Raw genomic sequence first — 22,106 nt, 5'->3', positions numbered from 1 at the left:
AGTGACTCTGCTCATGTTTCTTTCCTGACGTTAACCTGGTGATGTCTAATTGGCTAACTGGAGTATATAGACAGAGCTTAGACCAGGAATAGGCCTCCTAACACACATCCACACAAAACGCTGTGCGTGCACGCCACAGTGTGCGTGCGTGTGTGTGTGAGAGTGAGTATAAACTGTAGAATGCAACCAACTACCTGCCTCATTTTACTCCCTGTCAACATTTACTTACAAGTATCGGCATCAAAATATACTTGAAGTTAGAGATCTACTTTTAATCTACTTTGTAATTATAATTACTCCTTTATTTCTCTCTTGCCGAACCAAACCCAGCACAACAGCTGTATGATGGCTATGCTTTATAATGTAGGCTAGGAGTGGGCAACTTTGACCATAGAGAGGGAGACTATATTTCCACTCTCACTCCAGAGGGCCACATTGCATATTTCTGTCGTAGCAAAAATAGCAAAACAAAATAAAAAAATTGCCGATCTACAAGCTCAAAATGCGTCACACTGGCGCTCTTTGAGCTTGTAGATCTGCTATTTTTGCTATATTTTAAATTAAATACAGCCTTATTTTTTTGCTATTTTTGAATTGGAATCCTGAAAAGTAACCTTATTTAAATATAATTTCAAATGCATAGTTATAGTCATGTTAACTTTATGAACAAAATACAAATACATTGGACATTAAAAAAAAGACAATATATTTTTAAATACATATATAGACTGTTTCCCATGTATGGCTTACAGGGATCAGACCATAGTTCTACTATAGCTACGAGGATAAGCTGAACCATAACAAGACAGGCTGTACAGTGTTGATTTCGTCGACTAAAACTAAGACGACTACCTTTTTCCACTGACGAAAACTAAATGGAAACTAAATGAAAACTAAGCTATGATGACTGAAATTAAGAGTAAATATATTGATAATTTCGTCAACAAATACTAGACTAAAATGTTAGGAAGGGACTAGTGGACAAGAGATCCAGTATAAGTCATTTTACACTTGGTTGCATGCTGAAAATAGCAGATCTACAAGCTTGCAAATATAATATATTATACAGAATTTAAGTGTATTCAATATGTGGGAAAATATAAAGGTTAGAGATAAGAAACCATAAACAATATAGAATAATATACTTCTACACTATAGCTGGTATTTTTGGGACAGGCTCCCATGCAACCTCCCTCTGGTTTTAACATCCATTGTCAATGTATCATGTCATCTTATATTTCTGGGAAGCTCATGCATGCACAGGTACAAAGGTTATAGGCTGAGTAAGTAAGTAAGTCCATGTCATGTGTGTGTGTGCATGTGTGCGCATGTGTGTGTGTGTGTGTGTGTGTGTGTGGTGAGAGAGAGAACATGTGGAATTTGATGCTGTTGTGGCAAAAGGGTGCAGTTAGTGGTTGATGACACCACAGTGTCAGATGTCTAATTTGGCCAAAGAACATGCACGCTAAAACGCTGAAACCTTCAACTTCATTACATCACAGGTTTCCACTGCAGGAGTGGGTAATGGCCTTATTTTGTGTAAGCCTCCTTCCTACTAATCACTATATATTGCATTATGAATAAATTAATGAATGTCTTTATTGCAGACTCATGGTCCATAGGAGAAAATAAATCACACCCGTGTGAAGTGAGGGGCGCTATTAAAGTCTAACTCATGTTGATTAGGTGATGTAATGTTGATGTAAAACAAACGGTGCAAACAAACATTAAATACCATAATAAAGAGACAATATGACGTAAATGGCACATTATGAGTACATTTTCCCTTCATTGTCAATGGCGTTTACAAAACAAACATTGAAGTAAAGACAAACATTAAACCTGTGTATAGGAGTGGCTAGCGCCCCTCAGAAACATACAATTACATACAACAAGGAATATAAATAAAAATCACACCCGTGTGAAGTGAGGGGCACTCTTATCATCGAACAGCATCATGACGTAACATGTCGATTTGCTCGTCCACAAATGACGTGGATTATCCTTTCATTGTCAATGACATTTAATGTTTGTGTTAGCTCAAAAACCCGATTCCATCAGACACACATGACGTAAATTCTCCTTTCATTGTCAATGGCAAATGTGACACGAGTTAGGACAAAGAGCTGTATATAGGAGGGGCTGGAGCCCCTCAAAAACACCCTGGGCCTCATGGTTCTGCAAGGCTTGGGCTACTTAAGCCAATGTCCCCTAAGCCTAGAGGGGTATCTAGTGACTTCTAGGGCTCCATTTTCGTCACCGCTAAACCCCTTATCCCTAAACTTCTTTGCCTTTTTTTTTTTTTTACTATTTTGCAAAACATATTTGAATAGTTAAAATGGCCAGTCTACAAGCTCACAACGTGTCAATGTGCTGAACTATTCAAAAATGTTTTTCAAAGTAGTAAAAAAAAAAGGCAAAGAAGTTTAGGGATAAGGGGTTTAGCGGTGACGAAAATGGAGCCCCATGTCTATCTATTCACATTACTTATTGTCAGTGATGCTATTCACAGACTCATTATCCAACCCACAAACATGTGCAAGGTGCCACACCATCTAGGCCAGTGGTATCCAAACTTTTTCATGTCAAGGACCCCCAAAATTGACACTAATTAGCCCGCGGACCCCCATTTGAAAAATATATGCCAGGGTCCCACATAAGAGAACATTTTTTACGGCTCTAGCGGTGATTCTCAACCGGTTTCATTTCAAGGACCCCCCAGTTTGACATGCATTAGTCTACGGACCATTTAATGGCATTTCTATCCGAGAAACCAATTTATATTGTACAATCAATAATGTTAATTTAACTCTGAGAGTGTACAAATGGAACCAAATGGACCCGTTTGTACATTCTCAGAGTTACAGACCCATCCGGGTCCATTTGGTTCCAAACTATAATTTAGCTGGAGACCCCCTGGAACTCCCTCAAGGACGCCTGGTGGTCCCCGGACCCCACTTTGAAAACCACTGATCTAGGCCTTTAGAGTAGAATTCTCCTGGCGTCATTAGAGGCTGCATGGTTAAAGTTTCTGAAAACCTTGCAATGTTTTATAAATAAAACATTACAATCTGCTTAATATAACACTGCATAGTAAACACTCATAAGTATGCATAATACTTCATCATAGCAACAATCACAACACGTCAATATTATAATTAATAAGCCGGCCCACGGATATACTATATATATCTTAATTAATTCATGGTGATTATTATAGAAGCAGACTAGTATAATGTCCAATGACGTCAAACAAAAGCTGAGTATTTCTTACACCACTAGATGGTGCTGTGGTTAACCTATAAGCCTGTTGAGCGTTGAATGAGGGGAGTACCATCAAATCACATCAGTGCAGTTACTAGAACGCGCGCACGCACGCACAGGTCAGCAACTGCAATAAGGCGGACTGACTGTCCCACCCAGTTCTTATTATTGTTTTCGTGTAGTCTGGTCGGAGCATGTGCAGTTCGTGCACATGACTACAGTGCACTGTGCAGACTCAGAGAGATTAGTGGTCGCTGTCTCTTCGCATAGAACTGCCACTGGAAATGTCTGAGTCTGACTGTCTGTGAATCACGCTGGATGGAACACTTTATGAACAGTTTTTACTTCCACGGATTCAACGTGTCAGAAAGACAACGAGCTGTTAGGACTAGGAGTGTGAAGGTTTGGAGCTTTGGATGTAGCCTATGTGTCCGGACTGGAGTTAATTAATTTGCATTGGAGATTTTGTCCCTTTTCCCCCGAGTAGCGGTCGACTCGTTTCAGAAAAGTAATGCGTGGCAGCGTGGGTCATCATCGCAGGATGAAAGTAGGGCGATCGTCACTCCTTTCACGAGTTTAGTTTGTTTCGAGCCGAGAAATGATGGAGAAATAGTCAAGCCACAGCAGTTATATTATTCCAGCAAAGGGGGACATTTTAATCCCATGGTCACTTTTCTGCTGTTTTTATTGTTATTTTTTATAAAGACTGGTCTATACTGTATACTGTATATACTGTATACTGTCTATACAGGATCATTCAGGACTTTTCTGCAATAATATAACAAATGGCAGAGGAATATGAACAGTGCGGTTCGTCATCAGAGTTTATCAAAGGTAGGTAATATTCTATAAACAGCACTGCCTAGTAATTGCCTATATGGAGAAAAAAAGCCGTTATTAAGCACACGTGAACACCATTTCAACATTTAGAAATTACAACATTTCCAGCAGGCAAAATATTTCATTAAAACAATTACATATTTCAATTCTCAATGATAGCACAACAGCCACAACTTCTGAAATACCCTAGTGTATAGGCTATACTTACAAATGCTGGTCGATTCTCATCTCCCCCTATACTGTTGTGTCTAGAATCTAAACCAGTGGTTCCCAAAGTGGGGTCCGGGGACCCCCAGGGGTCTTTGAGGGAGTTCCAGGGGGTACCCAGCTAAATGATAGTTTGGAACCAAATGGACCCTTATGGGTCTGTAACTTTGAGACAAATGTTCCATTTGTACACTCCCAGAGATAGAAATGCCATTAAATTAAATGGGGGTCCGTAGCCCAATGCATGTCAAACTGGGGCTCTTGAAATTAATCGGGTTGAGAATAACTGCTAGAGTCGTAAAAATCTTCTCTTATGGGGGTCCCTGGCATGTCTTTTCAAATGGGGGTCCGCGGGATAATTAGTGTCAATTTGGGGGTCCTTGACATGAACACGTTTTGGAACCACTGCTCTAAACTATAGGCCCACGCCTACATAAACTTAGTCAAACATGACGTGATTCTGACTTCGATAGTATAAAACAAGTAAATGTTTTGCTCTTGTCTGACCTCCTGTCATTAGTATTACTCCCTTCCTGTGTGACATGCATTGATTAATTGATTGATACTTGACAGTTTGCAAAAAGGTATAGAGACAGTGGTACAAATGGTGCTAAAAGGATAACACACACAAAAAAAGCCCTGAGTGCTTGTTTCCATTGTGGCCCTGTGTAATCAATTCATCAAGATTTGCAATTTGCTCCCTGTCTGTCCTGATTGTCATCTGCCCATATTATCTGTCACAACCCATATGCTTGTCTGTCTCGCCTGTTTATTCTTCATCTGCCCATCAATCTGTGGTGCTCGATCCGCCTGGCTGGCTGCCTGTCAATCTGTCTGTCTGTTCTCCATCACAGATCGCCTGTACTTTGCCACTGTCCGTGTCAAACCAAAGAACACATCCAACACACATTACTTCAGCACGGATGAGGAGTTCACCTATGAGAGGTAAGCTACAGGACAGAGGCAGAGGAGGATAGAAATATGCTTCACCTTTAGCACAGTGGACAGATATACGTAGGCCTAATCCTCAGTTAATTTATCAATTTGTCTCTCCAGCTCTCAAAACACATTTTCTCAGGACGGTATACCAATTGTAGGCATATACAGGATCAACTCTCAGGATAAACACGTGACGACACAAATAAATGAGCAGACAGATTGTATAAATAAGGTCACACACATAACATAACAGGGCAAGAGTGAGTTTCCTCTTTTGTTGTATCTTTACATGCCACAAGAAACACACGTTTCAGCTACCCATGCCTTCGTCAGTGTTTATTTAGAGTAGCCACATTTTTTTTCATCTTCCAAATTAGGTATGCCAATTCATTCCTCCCACTGCTTGCCACTGTTGTTGCATCCCTGGCCTACTGCCAGTGAGGAGTCCCCACCGGGAGGACGTACCATTATATCCTACTGGCTCACCTGCCAGTGAGGAGTCCCCACCGGGAGGACGTACTGTTATATCCTACTGGCTCACCTGGCAGTGAGGAGCCCCCACCAGGAGGACATAAACGCCTCTGTTGTACTCCTCCCGTTCGACATTCCCCACTGACAGGTGACCCCCCCCCCACCCTCGTAGGAGTACGTGCAGTGACAAAGATCGCACCTCGCCACCCGCCTTCCCTCCCCCGAACATGGCCATGACCCTTAGAATCCACGGTGGTGGGGGTGTACTTTACCCCTATTATTAGGGATGTCCCGATTTTTCTTCCCCGATACGATATTTATATTTTTATAGGACGCTTATGCCATATCACAATAGTACAATATCCAAGATCACAGACAATATCCAGTCTTATATCATGATATTATGGATATAATATCGTTAGTAGGGATGTCCCGATCATGTTTTTTTGCTCCCGATCCGATTCCGATCATTTGAAAATGATGTGATCGGCACCGATTCGGGACAACCATACCTATAATACACCTGAGCGCAGGATAAACAATGTACTAGGTTGTACATAGCCTCGGAAACCCAGACGTTTTTATTTCCAGGGAGAAAAAAAAGTCTGGGTCCGAGTCCACTTCAATTCGGCATAGCGTAGTGCAAACATCGCTCACTCTCTGCTGATTTCTGATCGTCTGCACCTTTGTTAAATTCACACACACGCACACATGTACACACACACTCCTCTCTCTCTCTGTCGCTCTAAGTAATTAGTCTCATGTCGCGCAGCTGCGCAAGGGAGCTGCCTATGCCATAAAAAGCATAGGTGAGTTCCAGGCTAGGTTGTACATGTCATGCAAGAACTCTATGCGACTCCAAGAGTGCGCTCCGAGCTAAATACAGAACACATCACAGCACAATGAACACATCCTTCATTCCAGATGTAGTTTCATGAACCTTTTTCATAATTGAAAAGTAGCTCCACGTGATCCAGTTGTATTCTAGGACTGAATGACAATCGAGCCAGCCATTTCCATTCAGAGTAGGCCATTCATTTACTGTGAGAAGTGCGCCGTTCATTCGGAATTGAATTAAAATGGACTGTGCTCAATAGGACAACACAAGTCATTCATTTGAGAAGAAGTTGTATCACTTACTATAAATAGTATATGCTCACAGTCACAAGTTAACTGATCATTCATTTGAATTCAGCGCTCTGTCTGTATGTGAAGCACTACACATTCTGGACGGGAACCCCATTTGGTGTTTTAAGCATTATGCTATACTTTAGCTTTAGCTATTGAAAAATAGCAGATCTACAAGCTCGTAGCGCGGCACTCAATGCCGCGCTATGAGCTTGTAGATCTGCTATTTTTGAAAGATCGTAAAAATGTGGTTCAAATCTTTCAGAGCGAACGCTTTTAACTCAAATCTTTGCTTCTGGGGGGGTCCGTGGAACAACATATTTTCAGATGGGGGTCGGTGGCCAACTACATATAGTTTTTGGGGTCCTTGACATGAAAAACTTGAGAACCACTGACATAGAAATATAGGTTTTTCTGAAAACTGTCAGGATTTAGAAGACATTTGTAGAATGGTCCTCAGGTCTAAACGGGTTAAGTTAAGCCATGGTTTTGATCCCACTGCCAGATATAGGTCAGGATGAGATCAGTTGTTGTGTTCCGGTGATGAACAGGGATTTAGGGCAACACCATTTACAGTATTTTAGACTGGGTCTGTGTTAGTAAACACTAATAGACAAAAACCTGCTCTGACTAGAATATATCATTACATTTCTGCAGAAATGTTACGTCGTTGCAGAACATTTCTCTGCATGCATAGCTTCAAACAGACAGGATAGTCTTGTAACAGCTAGAGGCTTTATAGGCAGCCTGGCTGGCACTATTTTTGTTTTTATTTGAAGAGACAATAGCATATTAGTGGAGACATATATATGGGCCCTATTTTAACCCCTAAACCTTTTTTATTTATTTTTTTACCATTTTGAAAAACATTCAAAAATGTCTACATCGACATGTTGTGAGCTTGTAGATCGGCTATTTTTGAACTATTCTACTACAAACTAAAATAAATAAATAATACGTTTAGGGATGAACAGCAAGGCACTGACGGATACAGGGCCCTTAGAATGGTAACAGACGGTAATGCAATATCAGTTTGTTTCGTGTTGAGTCCTGAGTTAGCATGTCAACATTTCAGAACCTTTAGCATTCACCTATATCAGGTCTTTTTACTTTACTTTTATTTGTTTATTTGGACAGGACAATGCATATTAATGGACGTCACATGGACGTAAATACACCGGATATAGCACAGTTGCTAATTTTCATCCGCAGTCCTCACAAGAAACACAAAACGGAAAACAGACAGGCAAACAGTGGAATACATTTACATAACATTACATAGGGTCCATTTTGGAATTCCTCCAATAAATATAAGACACAATTCTGGCCCCATGATATACAGTAATTCGAAGTAGATTTGCATAAAGTCTGACAAATATCGTATATTAAAAGGTGCCAAGTCTGCTCATATTCAATATCCATATTAGCTTGTACATACATGTAGGTTTAACACTGCATTCTGATGAATGAGAGCCACTCAGGCACTGAGTTAAGTTGTAAGGTTGTAGCGTATGCTACATGCCTGCCTGTCACTAGTGGAGCAATAGAAAGCTCCTGTTGTAAAGGGATTCTTTATTGTGTATTGTATATTTTAATGTATTGTACCTTTTAAAGTTTTTGATTCATGGGATTTTTTTTTTTATTGTTTGGACCCAATGTTTTATACATTTGTCAATAAAGTAACTAACTAACTAGCCTACAATGGGTGCAATTTCAAACTAAGAACCGTTGACTGAAGTTATGGTCTCTATAACATGAACATGTAGAAAAGCGCAACATTCCATGAATCAGCTGACATAGAGTCATAATCTACTTAAAGGACGTGAAACGGAACTGTAGAACATGTCAGGCAGTGAAGTCATTATTTCTGTCCTTTGCAAAGACCTGTTTAGGTGTCAAATCGTCCTGATGATTATCTGTAGACTATATTTGTATCTAGCACCATATTGTGACTATGTCGTTTAATTAAAATGTGACTTCAACCCCTGTGATGCCAAAGGCTCGCTACTTTTCCAGAGCAGAGTTAAAGGAGGTTTACCAGGGTCAGGGCCAACTCCAAAAAAAGATTAAAAGATTTTGTTTTCTCCAATATGAATCTAAAGTATGAGATGGTCTCTTGGCAACAGAACAATGGAAAGATCCCAGAGATTTTCTTTTGGTGGAAATAACTAAGTCCAATGAATCTGATGGTTATTTTTGACCCATTAAGACCAGGAAAGCGTCAGTGTCATTTTAGATTTCAACCACAAGCATTGTTTTATACGTTTATACTTTGGCTATTTAAAAATAGTTCACAGCGCACGCCATGCGCAGGAACTCACACTTGGCAAGATTCAAACTGTCAAAGAGGCCTGGGCTCTAGGGTTTGCATGTGGTCCATGCAAGTCGAGGAATTGCCATAAGCCATAGCAGTGTACTGTAGAAAATAGTCAGGTGTCTCATATGCTGAGATGTGAGACACACGCTCGGTCAGTCGCACCAGCCAATGGCAATAACCATTGAACAAATCCAGGTTGTTCACGTGGGAAGCTCTACCCAGGTTGTCAATGCAATCTTCCATATTAAGTAATGGAGACGAATCAGGCACATGGTTGCAGCGTTCAACACCTTTCCAAAGTTCTGTAATGAATGATGAATCTGGGTGAACCATCTCACTTCAACTCAACCGGACACGGTGAACTCCAGGCACTCAAACTATGTCTCGCTAAACCATGTGCCAACAGCCTCATGCTCCTCGTCAACCCTCGCTTAACTTGGTTGGCATGATAAGCATGCTGCCGCTGTTTGATAGGCTTGCCTTGGACTCAATTTCATTCTTTAAAACTGTAGTTTCTTTTTTTGGTAAATTAACACCCTACTTGTTCACACTACAGTGTCACACAAAAGCATCAAATGTAGCAGATACACAAGCTCAAAACATGGCGCAAAGCGGTGCGTGTTGATCTTGTACATCTGCTACTGTATTGTTATTACTTGCGCAAGCAGAGCGTGCAAGTAATGTTATCAGTCAGGTGCTACGATGCGTATGTCCCTTAGCAGCATATGATATGACGTCATATGCTGGCACGGTACATATACGGAAGCAGACCGTGCAGGTATGTTTTCCGTCATGCTACGAAGCGTATGTCCCATGACGTGATGAAGATATGTACCAATGTTATTTTTGTTATGTTTCCACCCGACAGAGACAACATAGTGTATCACTGACCATGCAGTGACCACCACCATGTTCCACAGCATAGCCTATCATTGTTTGTTTGATTGTTGAGGGTGCTTGAGATAGACAATGCACTGTAGCCTATATATAGGCTTTCATTCTGGTTTATGTAATGCATTTAGTCCCTGGAGAAAAGATTGATTTGCAGAATAAATCTAAATGTCATGACTTATTATGACTTAAGTTATTAACCCCATGCCATATGATGTTGTTTAGCCAACTTGGATGGGTGGTGCCAGTTGGCGATAATACATGACAGTGATGTATGAAAAACTAGTCGAGTCGATAGAGGGAAAATACTGGGACGGAAATAATGACCAGTCAGTGTTCATGGGTGGGAAGCTGGCAGGGCATTGTATACTAAGTCCTCACTGACTGTTTGAGGCGCTTGTTCAGACGGGGAGAGAGAATGAACCTCCACACATACATCAATGCTCTGAATGGTGAAACAACTCACTCACTGTCTGTCTGTCAAATGAAAAGAAGTGGCTGATTTGACTCCAATTGTATTAGAGACGACATGTGATTCAGTGTTGTTTTTGTCGACTAAAACTAAGACGGAAATATTTTGTCGACTACCTTTTTTCACTGACGAAAACTAAATGGAAACTAAATGAAAAGTAAGCTATGATGACTAAAACTAAGACTAAATATACTGTCGATTTTGTCAACAAATAAAACCTAGACTAAAATGTTAGGAAGGGACTAGTGGACAAGAGATCCAGTATAAGTAAAAGACTACAAGCTTGTACATTTCAAGCCAAAATACATTTTTGTCGACTAAATCATCTGTAGATTTAGTCGACGAAAATCTTATGATATTTTGTCGACTAAAACTAGACTAACACTAAAACATTCCGGGTGACTAAAATGTGACAAAAAAATGAAAACGTTTCAAGAGACTACGACTAAAACTAAAATCGAAATTTGCTGCCAAAAACAACACTGCATGTGATTATAGATCTACATTCTACACCCTCCCCGGCCCAACAACGGGGCTTAATTGGCAGTGACAAAGGGCCACAGCTAGTGCACGACGTTGGAAATTAGCAACAGAATTAGGGAAATGTGTTAGCTGTAAAACGCACAAAACAAAAAAAAATAGATTATGGTGTTCGGACCATAACAAGACAAAATTCCTAGAACTGGTAAGACTCCAGACACACTAATGCTGAGATCAATAATACTCTTTTGTTGGTTAGCCTACATAATGTAGTTACATAATTACACATGGATTAAATTGACTGACTTTTGGACTCCATAGAAGCCAGCAGCATGTCTTATTTTCTATGGAAGCATGTTGCACAGCATACATATAGCCAATCTACAAGCTCTCAATGAGTCACATTGAGAGATGGCAGATTGGCTATTTTTGGTTATTATTAATATTATTTTAAGATTAGAGCATATTAGTATCTTCCGTAAAATCTTAGTAGTCTTGGATATTTCTTATAAAAGCAAAGGTTAAATCCTCAATCTGTGATTTCTTCACCTGGATGGCAGTATGTAGAACAGCAGCAACTGCAACAATGTTTCATCATAATTTTACATATTGTGTTAATTGTTTAGGAATCAGTGCTAGTGTACGTGGGGGCTCCTGTCATAATGATTCACACATTGCATATTTGGACTTGGTCATAGAAACATTTCCAGTTGTGAGATTTTATTTTGCTTTATTCATATTTACATAATTTTGTATTGTTCTGTGTGTGTGTGTGTGTCAGTTTCTATGCAGACTTTGGACCCCTCAATCTGGGCATGCTGTATAAGTACTGCTGTAAACTCAACAAAAAGCTTAAGGTAAGATCATCCGTCAATCCTGCAACATGACCTTGCATCTCATTACATGGACCTGGGAACTATTTGCTATCAATTCGTGGTCTTTTTTATTTTTAATTGTCCTGCAACCCACGTCGGGTTACAGACACATTGATTTACTTGTTGTCGTTCCAGTCATTAACGATATGCAGGAAGAAATTAGTCCACTACACCAGTTATGACCAGAGAAAGAGAGCCAATGCTGCTGCCCTCATAGGTGCCTATGCTGTAAGTATGCTTGTCTGTCTGTCTGTCTGTCACCAACCCATTCATTCATCCATTCCCGGCACCTCCCCTTACATGCATTTATCACACATAGATCCTTTTATGGATCCATACAGCACCATTATACATCCATTTATCATAGCTGAACACCCGTCTCTTCACCACTTTTCAACCTGGTGTCCCTACTTTGGGCATGTCATTATAGGCTAAATCACGATCACGGCTAAATTGCACGACACAATGCATTGTGGTGCGATATAATAATCAACCCATCGGAGCTTGACGTTACATCGCTTTAAAACAAAACACGTCCCCACAACTGCGGGTCTTACTACAGTTTTCTCTCACACTAATTCAAAGCATTTGAGAGTTAAGAGTCCAGCACCACAGTGCACAGCGGACCCACTTCCAACTAATTAACTAAAACATGTTGATAAGAATTGGCACGGCGGCCAAACAGTTCCAAGTACAAGCACTATATTTAAGGGCATGATAACATCACATTTTTTGCTGGCAGTAACGTAAATCACTTGTTTGTAGCTTACCTGTTAATATGTTTTTGGGGCAGCTGTTGTTGATGATTTTAGCAGTGTGGGACAGCATGAGACTTATACAATGAACTAGTCACCTGGCATTAGGTGGTTCCATGTTTAATGTACTTCCAAAGTGTGTACATTGTTTAAGTCACAGATGCATGGTTTTCATATCGTAAATATATGAACTTGGGCTAAAAGCTTGTGTTTAATCCACGTGGGTTCTTCTTGTTTACTAGTACTTGGTTAGACTCATCATAACAAGTTGTCTCATGGCAGCTTGTCTACAACCGAAACAGACTTCCTCTTCCTCTTCAAAATAAGAGCCACATACAGGATGTAGATATAATTTGTAGCACCCTGCGATAATGCTTTGAATGGGCAGACTGCCTGCTGCTCGTACAAGCAGGGCTTGCAAAGTGCGACCAATTAAGTAAAGGTCTGTGACTATAGCCAAATTCCAATACCCAAAATCCCGGCCAGACGGCCACTCGCTCACTCACACTCGGTCACTCCAGCATGGCCGTGTTACGGTGAAATTGGTGACCTGCTGAAATATGTGACAATCGTGTAGACCAGGGCCTGCAGAGAGCACTGAGGGGGCAGGGGCTCAAGCCCCCCTAGCCCCCCCCCCCCTGCACATGCCTGGTGTAGACAATCACATAATGTATAATGTCAGTGTCCGAATGCAAATCGCTGCCGTTTGTTTATTAGCAGAGTTCAACCTAGCGGCATTTAGGCCACATATTTAAAGATTTTGGGTATTGGAATTGGGCCTATGTGTGATCGTGATCATCTGACAGCTGGAAAGCCCTGGAGTCATGGGCCGGGGAACGGCCGTATTCCCAGCTCCCCCTGACAGACCGCCCCCGGTCCAAGTCAGACTAGCCACTGTTAGCTCAGAGGTTCCCAAACTCTTTAGCTCGAGACTCAAGAAGAGAAATTAGACGTTTGCCCGGGACACGGGCAAATGTGCTTGGCGCCGTGTTGAGAGCTTGTAGATCGGCTATTTTAACTAGGCCTACTTCATTTGTTTTCTAATTTATGGAAAAAAACAATATTTCTTCATGAAATTACTGTAAAAAAATTTGATTCATGAAGATTTTTGCTTTTTTGGGAATGTTTGTGTTACTTTTATATTATATTTAAAAAATAATCTCTCTCTCTCTCTAGGTAATCTATTTGAAGAGGAGTCCAGAAGAGGCCTACAGGACTCTGATCTCAGGGAACAACACAGCCTATCTGCCTTTTAGGTACTAAAAATAACTTGGCCTGCATGTTCTATATTAGGCTTGTCCTATGGCCTGTTCTGCTCTTAAACACTTAAGCCCTATATTTTCAAAAAAGAAATGTCTACAATTTCATGCCCAAAATAGTGTGTGTGTGTGTGTGTGTCATGACTGTATTACTCTCTTTACTGCCTATCCAGAGATACTGGGAAAACGGCAAATCCCAGCTTAACCTGTGCTTTGCACGATCATGACAAACACATGCTGACACACACATGCACATGCATGGCACTCAGGCTGGTGTCGATGGTGTCACTGATTACACCCAAAGGGCAGTGCAGCTCACTCACTGTAACATTGTGAGGTCAATATTGATGCCTGACCTCAGTCACTGCATAGGTGGTACTGTTGGCAGGAGACTGAGGCTAGAATCAACACCACTATAGGCCAACAAAATAATATACCGTAAATTAAAGATATTACATTTATTTTCTATTATTATAAATAGTTACATATATAAATATATATCTATATATAAATAGGTACATTTCAAATATTAGGAAATTATATATTTTTACCTTATTGCTTACTGTAAATCGCTCTGGATTAAGAGCTGCTAAATACGGAAAATGTAAATTGTTATTCTGTTTTTATGTGTGTGTGTGTGTGTCTGTGTGTGTGCGTGCGTCTTCTAGGGATGCAGCGGTGGTGGAGTGCTCTTATAACCTTACCATCCTCGACTGCCTACAAGGAATACGCAAGGTACACACAGTCTCTCTCTCTCTCCCTCCCTCCCAAGGTACACACACAGTCTCTCTCTCTCTCTCCCTCCCTCCCAAGGTACACACACAGTCTCTCTCTCTCTCTCTCTCTCTCTCTCCCTCCCTCCCTCCCTCCCTCCCTCCCAAGGTACACACACAGTCTCTCTCTCTCTCCCTCCCTCCCAAGGTACACACACAGTCTCTCTCTCTCCCCCTCCCTCCCCGTCATGTTCCCATGGTTAATCCTTTAAGTCTCATTAAAGTTAAGGGAGGGACAGGAGTCAGCCTAGCATACTACAGTGGTCGGGATGGGGGAGGGTGGGGGTTGCTCATCAAAGTGAGGGATCAGACTTACATCACAGAGTTGCGGGCTGCAGGTCACATTTGAAAAACAACAAGCTAGCTGTCCTCTGTCTCACTCTGTCCTTTTAGGTTCATTTAATTCGCCCGCCTCGACTCAGTGTGCCTTATTTGGATGAATGCGCTCCCATGTTGCCAAAGCATCAGGGAGTGGAGATGGCCATTTAAAGGACTTCTTCAACCACTTTCAAGTCAACCTATATCCCGACTATAAGGCTCATGATGAAATGGTACCGTTCATTTCTTCCTGCTCTGTCTGTGTCATCATCGTTGGGCAGGGCTATCATTATAAGCATGCCAGCTTTCCAGAAATAGAAAGCCTGCAGTTTTTTTTATTTGCGTAGATTCCCCATCGATGATGTCACTGGCAGGCGGGTTGCTCAACTGTCCACAGCACTCCTCTGAGACACAGACCGAGTAGAGTAGACAATAATGGTACCATAATATAATAATGAGCACCGAATCTGACTTCAATATCGGTAGAGGGCGCTAAGTCCACGGGTTCATGTACTTTTTATTTGCATTGTAATCTCCATAGGGGGGTTTTAGATCGCCTCATATAAGAACTGTGTTTGAAAAATAAACAAATCCTCCAGGCCGTTTCACTCATATTTCACTACAACTGCTACAATTGCTACAAAACCTGTATATCGAGTCATTTTGGGGCATAAACAAGAAGTTGTAATTGAAAGATATAATTATGTAACCATGTCTGTCTGTCTCTCCCTCAGGCGCTACAGTATGGTTTTCTGGACTTTGAAAGCTTCAACGTGGAGGAATATGAACATTACGAGGTAAAGACACAACGATAATGGCCACCATTGATTGGTCAGTAGATCAGCTGTCACTGTCTATTAACTTCAGCAGCGGCTTTCGCATGTGAAGCTACAACGCGTCACTGTCGGGTCACTGGAAATCTCATAAGTAATGAAGATAGCCGATCTATACAAGCTCACAATTTAAGCGGCTGTTTAGCTTTTACTTTAGCTTGACACATTGTGTGAAGAAGTAGTGCATTGAGTAGCCTCGATACCCAGGCTTTCATTTCGTCTGCGCGAAAAATAATAGGCATTGAGTGACAAAAAACATTAAAAGTTGAAATATGGACATATGAGGTTTCTGCCCGACAGTGACATTTTGCTGAACAGGGTTGGACTGTCTTTCAACATGTCTTTTATCTCTCTATCTCTCTCTCTCTCTCCCTCTCTCTCTCTCTGTGTAGCGGGTAGAGAATGGCGATATGAACTGGATCATTCCAGGGAAGATTCTGGCATTCAGCGGACCCCATCCTCGGAGTAAGATAGAAAATGGTGAGTTTAAATGAGTCAAAAGAAAAATCAGTGGTGCTCAATATTTCATGTTAACTCCTTAAGTGGCAGGGGGTGGACACCAGTTTTGGTCCTGGGTGCCACTGTCCCCATTATAAATAAAATAAAGAAAATGTAATTCTATTGTGCATGTCATGTGCATGTCATCACCTGCACACCAGATTAGAGGAATTTTCTAAATATGAATTAAAAAAGAAAAGAAAAAGAATATTAAAAAAAAAATCTTTCAAAAAATCTTGGTTTCTCGGTGGTGGCACCCATTACATGGTTAGATTCATCTTGTGATCTCGTGGGTGGCACCTAAACAGTTTAAGGACCCCCAAAAAATATATTTAATTGGCCACCGACCCCCCCATCTGAAAATATGTTGTTCCAGGAACCCCCCTCCCAGAAGCAAATATTTGAGTTAAAAACTCGGTGCCGTGCTATGAGCTTGTATATCTGCTATTTTTCAATGGCTAAAGTATAACAATGCTTAAAACACCAAAAGGGGTCCCCGCCCCCAAAAATGGGTTAAACAACCATTACATCAATGTGATGGTGCTTTTCCACTCCATGGTACTGGCTCGACTCCACTCGACTCATGCTCATGTTTGTCCTTCAGTACCTGGTGCCTGATACACGTTTTGTTTTTGGTATCACCTCTTTTACCTTATAGTCTCCCCTATACCGCATGGAAGCTCCAAAATGCTGTTAACAACAACATCCTTTTAAATAGCCAATAGGCTTTTTCTGCCTTTTATTGGTATGAGGAAAGTAGTCCGACAGGAAATGGGGAGAGAGATTGGAGGAAGACACGTGGCAAAGGCCGTCGAACACGCAGCACACGGTCAGGCTGGCTCAGAAAGTTGGGCTAACCGTCCGGGCGGGCCATCAGGCCATGCATGACCTTTCTTACCTAAAAAGGTTATGAGAAACAAGTTTTTGTTTGTTCTGCAGTTACTATCCGGCGTATGCGCAGTGGAAAACAACGTATGTGGTACCAAAATAGAGTAGTGTTGATTCGAGTTCAGCCCGGTAACATGCCGTCACTTGCCGTGCAACACCACTCACAAAGCTATCACTCAGTACATTTGTATAGTCTGTCAAACCGCCAGTGCTAATTAATTGCGCTGTACTTTCTATAGGCTATCCTCTACACGCTCCAGAGGCCTATTTTCCGTACTTTCGACAGAACAACGTGACGGATGTGGTCCGTCTCAACAGGAAGTTGTACGAAGGGAGGCGGTTCGAGGAGGCGGGCTTTGAGCACCACGACCTGTTCTTCCTGGACGGAACCACGCCCTCTGACCTCATCACCCGCCGCTTCCTACATGTGTGTGAGACGGCCGAGGGAGCGGTGGCTGTGCATTGTAAAGGTAGGAGGGAGTGGTGGCTGTGCATTAATTAAATGCTTATACTGAGTGTGTGGTTTTGGGGGTGATGTTATGTGCTTGCAGACAGACACACATGGCACCAAAGCATGGTGTCTGTTGGCGCATGGCAGCACCTTCAGAACCACACACTCGGTGCTGATCTAAGTATTTGTTTCTGAATTTGTATGTATGTAACTTTGAAAAAAAAAAGGAAGAGAAGAAACCCTTTTGTATTGAAATGCCTTGATAGATTTTTTTGTACTGTGTAATATATGTATACATTGTAAAAACCCTGAATAATTTTCAATAAAGTATATATAAAAAATGTAAAGGTAGGAGGGAGTGGCTGTGCATTGTAAAGGTAGGAGGGAGTGGTGGCTGTGCATTGTAAAGGTAGGAGGGAGTGGCTGTGCATTGTAAAGGTAGGAGGGAGTGGTGGCTGTGCATTGTAAAGGTAGGAGGGAGTGGTGGCTGTGCATTCTTCCCAGCTAAGTCCTGCCCGATGCGGGAGCTAACTATTTCCGTAGACAACGCCCTGGCGCGCAGCTACGGGTGGGCCTGGGTGGGCCGCGGCCCACCCATATAGAGAGCTGGACCACCCATCGATTTTTCAAAAAAATAAAAATAAATAAATTTTATTTTTTATTTTTTACATAATAAGTTTCATAATGTCTTTCTTTCTTTCAGTAAATATGTTTTTGTTGTGTTTTTTACATGATCATCTTGCTTAATATGAATAAACAGGCTGTCGGTTCTTTTTCACTAATGTGCCTAGACTAGCCATTTTAAGTCCCAGGTTTTTGGCCTAGACTATAGTCTATAGGATGCGATCATGCAAGTTGTTACGTCCACTTCCTGAGACTGCTGCTGCAGAGCCATGTGGAGATGTTTACTTTTTGTTTCATTAATTTTTCTCGTTCCGGGGCCGTAGCACGCCGACAAATCTGATAAACTAAAAATAGACTAGGTCACGGACGCGGTGACAATACTGTGGATTATGCTTTTCTAAATCTTCCGAAGTTCCGACGCCTCAGCAGTCAGCAACAAGGTATTTGGAATGGATTGGAAGCTTGTTTTGTGATTTTTCCACGTTGATGCTTTAGTTTCAAACAAAGGCTATTTATTTCTGCAGCTTGAAGAGATACGTTAGAGTGTGTGTGTGTGTGTGTGTGTGTGACGTGTGTCGTGTGTGTGTGTGTGTGTGTGTGACGGGGACGGTAAACACTAAACGCCACAACTACGAGAGAGAGAGAGAGAGAGAGAGAGATGGGGAGGGAGAGAGGGAAGGGGGAGAGAGAGAGAGAGAGAACTAGAAAAAGTGCCCTTCTGGGCACAGGTCTCCACCAGGAAGATAGGACTGTGTGAGATGTTTGGCAAAATGTTTAGGAGTAATCTAAACATGTTTGCCTTTGATGGCAATTGGATGATTTGAGGCATTTTGTTCCAAAAATGTGTTTTGCAAAAATCAACCTGTTGGTGGCGCTATAACAGGCCAATGTGAAAAGGGTGGGATATATTCCTCAGCCCAGTAAGAAAATGTGTGAAAGATTTCACGTAAATTGCATGCTGCGTTCATGATTTGAGGCTTTTGTTCAAAACGGGGCAATCTTGCAAACTGTGAAAGCCAATTATAGCCAATTAGGATGGAATATGAAATCTGTGACCGATCCGACTTGAGCACATGACCATAGAGATACGGTGTAACGATTTGTGAGATTTTTGGACAGAATCTGGAGGAGTAATATCAAAAAATGTGTTTTACAAAAGTCGGCCTCCTGGTGGCGCTATAAAAGGCAGATGCGGAAAATGCAGGTCAAAGGTTTGTCCTTGGCCTCTAGGGAGTGTGAATGCAACGTTTCACGCAGATCGGTGCAGTTTTAGGTAAAACATGTGAAAAGCTGCCTCATGGTGGCGCTATAACAGGCCGTTCTGGAAAATGCGGGGCAGAGGTTCATGGTTGGCATCCAGGGAGTGTGTGTGCAAAGTTTGGCATCGACCGGGTTAACGGTGCCGGAGATTAGCTGTACACAGACGGACGGAAGGAAGGACGGACGGACACACACACGGACGGACGGACACACGGACGGAGTGCAAAACATACTCTCTCCCCATGCCTTCGGCCTGGTGGAGACAAAAAGAGAGAGAGAGAGATTTCTTACTTAGTGACACTTGAGTAAATTTTCGCCACTCCTCCGACAGGCGTGCATGCATGCATGTGTGTGTGTGTGTGTGTGTGTGTGTTTGTGAGTGTGAGACAGACGTATTTGAAGCGTTCCAGCGGGTCTGTCTGTCTTGTTAATGTTAACTAAAGCCGGTAAAAATAAGAACTGCCTGGCTGTCACTCTGGGGGCAATATAACCCGAAATATAACCGAAATACGCCAAATAAATAAATAAATGACCGATTAACCCCACTCGCGCGCGTGACCACCACGCACGCGCGCTGCGTGAGCGTGCGTGCCGGCCCACCTAGCCATAGCGAGGCCCATCTAGAATCGCATTTCTGGCTGCGCCTCTGCGCCCTGGTAACGTCTGTCCCAACAGCCAGGAACCTTGGTGTTGTCCTGGACAGTCAGCTCTCGTTCAAAACTCACATCACAGCTGTCACTCGATCCTGTAGGTTCATACTCTATAACATACGACGAATTAGACCGTTCCTCACCCAGGAATCATCCCAGCTCCTAATCCAGACGACAGTCCTGTCAAAACTTGACTATTGTAACTCTCTCCTTACTGGCCTACCGGCATGTGCACTGAAGCCTCTCCAACTGATCCAAAATGCCGCAGCTCGCTTGGTCTTCAACCAGCCAAAATTCTCACATGTCTCCCCCCTGCTCCGCTCCCTGCACTGGCTCCCGGTCGCTGCCCGCACAGAATACAAAAAAATGTTGGCATTTAAAGCAACCAAAGGTATGGCTCCCCCATATCTTGCCAGCATGATTGAACCCTACAAACCCTCCCGCGCACTCAGATCAGCCAACGCAGGGAAGCTGGAAGTACCCTCACTAAAAATGCCGGGACAACGCTCCACACGTCCCAAACTCTTCTCCCTTCTGGCCCCAAAACTGTGGAATGCACTTCCCGTTGCAATCAGAACTGCAGCATCACTCCCGATCTTCCGCCGTAGTCTGAAAACCCACCTTTTCAGACTCCATCATGGCCCATAGCACTTACCCTACCCCCCTTAGACAGCACTTCTTAGACTTATATAGCATTTGAAACAGACTTATAGCATGTCATGTAGACAGCACAATAAGTGCATTGTATGTAGTCATAGCACTTCATAGTATATATGTACAGCATAGTATAGCATATATGTATAGTTTATATGTATAGTTTATATGTATAGTGTCATTATATAGATATGTTCTAGTCATGTTCTTAGCTTACGCATGTTTTGCGATAAATGCATTTTACATATGTGATGTATTCCCATGCTTTTTGTTCTTGCTTAATGTAAGTCGCTCTGGATTAAGAGCGTCTGCTAAATGCCTAAATTGTAATTGTAATTGTAAAGGTAGGAGGGAGTGGCTGTGCATTGTAAAGGTAGGAGGGAGTGGTGGCTGTGCATTGTAAAGGTAGGAGGGAGTGGCTGTGCATTGTAAAGGTAGGAGGGAGTGGTGGCTGTGCATTGTAAAGGTAGGAGGGAGTGGCTGTGCATTGTAAAGGTAGGAGGGAGTGGTGGCTGTGCATTGTAAAGGTAGGAGGGAGTGGCTGTGCATTGTAAAGGTAGGAGGGAGTGGTGGCTGTGCATTGTAAAGGTAAGAGGTATATTGAGGTCTCTTAACTCCATTGGACCCTCAAACTGTCTGCTAAAGCAACTAACTCCACCACCTCTCCCCGTCTCATGGAAGTAATTGACAATATAACAAGTCACAACACCAACTTTGTTGAGGCAGTATTGCTTTGTTTTCAAAATACAAGGTTTTCTTAATTTCCTGAAAAATGTTTATTTTTAATTTCCTGAAAAATGAGCATTTTGGAGTTAGGTGGTTTCTTCCCGTCAGCAGAGATATGAGGTTTCCGCCCAGCAGGGACGATATGCCTGTGGCATGCATCAGTGTGAAGGAGTGTTGCTTTTGGTGCCAGTACTGGGCTGTAATTAACACCCTGAGCGGCATGAACGGAGTTCTCCGTCCTATCAAGTAACGCCCAGCACTCAGGACAGAGAATAATAAAATGACGGAGATTTATTGATATCAAAACCGATCGCATCGCTCCACAGGCTGGGAGCGTCTTTTGGGCAACATTCGATGTAATTTCCGGTTGGGACGTCATCCAAAATGTTCCCCACCCATTTTAGTGGTTGAGACCGAAAATCTTAAAACGTGAATAACTCTTGATCTAAATCATTCCGTCCAATACTAAGCAAAGATTATGTTTTAGACGGGCCATCGCGGTCCCGTCGCTAGTCGCGTTACAATTAATCATA

General features: G+C 42.2%; 1 protein-coding gene across 1 annotated transcript in view; it reads left to right on the top strand.

Moving 5' to 3' along the window:
* Positions 1-4,049: 4,049 nt before the first annotated feature.
* The window catches only part of LOC306914645 (dual specificity protein phosphatase CDC14AB-like), a gene marked incomplete at both ends in the record, with an annotated part of 30,984 nt that continues 12,927 nt past the window's right edge, over positions 4,050-22,106 (top strand). Inside the window, 9 exons of the mRNA XM_079491791.1 lie at positions 4,050-4,098; positions 5,166-5,256; positions 11,791-11,866; positions 12,020-12,112; positions 13,816-13,895; positions 14,567-14,633; positions 15,724-15,786; positions 16,215-16,302; positions 17,448-17,678. Coding sequence (XP_079347917.1) covers positions 4,050-4,098; positions 5,166-5,256; positions 11,791-11,866; positions 12,020-12,112; positions 13,816-13,895; positions 14,567-14,633; positions 15,724-15,786; positions 16,215-16,302; positions 17,448-17,678 — 838 coding nt within the window. The remainder of the gene's footprint in view (positions 4,099-5,165; positions 5,257-11,790; positions 11,867-12,019; positions 12,113-13,815; positions 13,896-14,566; positions 14,634-15,723; positions 15,787-16,214; positions 16,303-17,447; positions 17,679-22,106) is intronic.

The sequence above is a fragment of the Electrona antarctica genome (assembly GCF_951216825.1).
Source record: "Electrona antarctica genome assembly, chromosome: 1".
Classification (NCBI taxonomy): Eukaryota; Metazoa; Chordata; class Actinopteri; order Myctophiformes; family Myctophidae; genus Electrona; species Electrona antarctica.
This window is presented reverse-complemented; position numbering and strand designations above follow the sequence as displayed.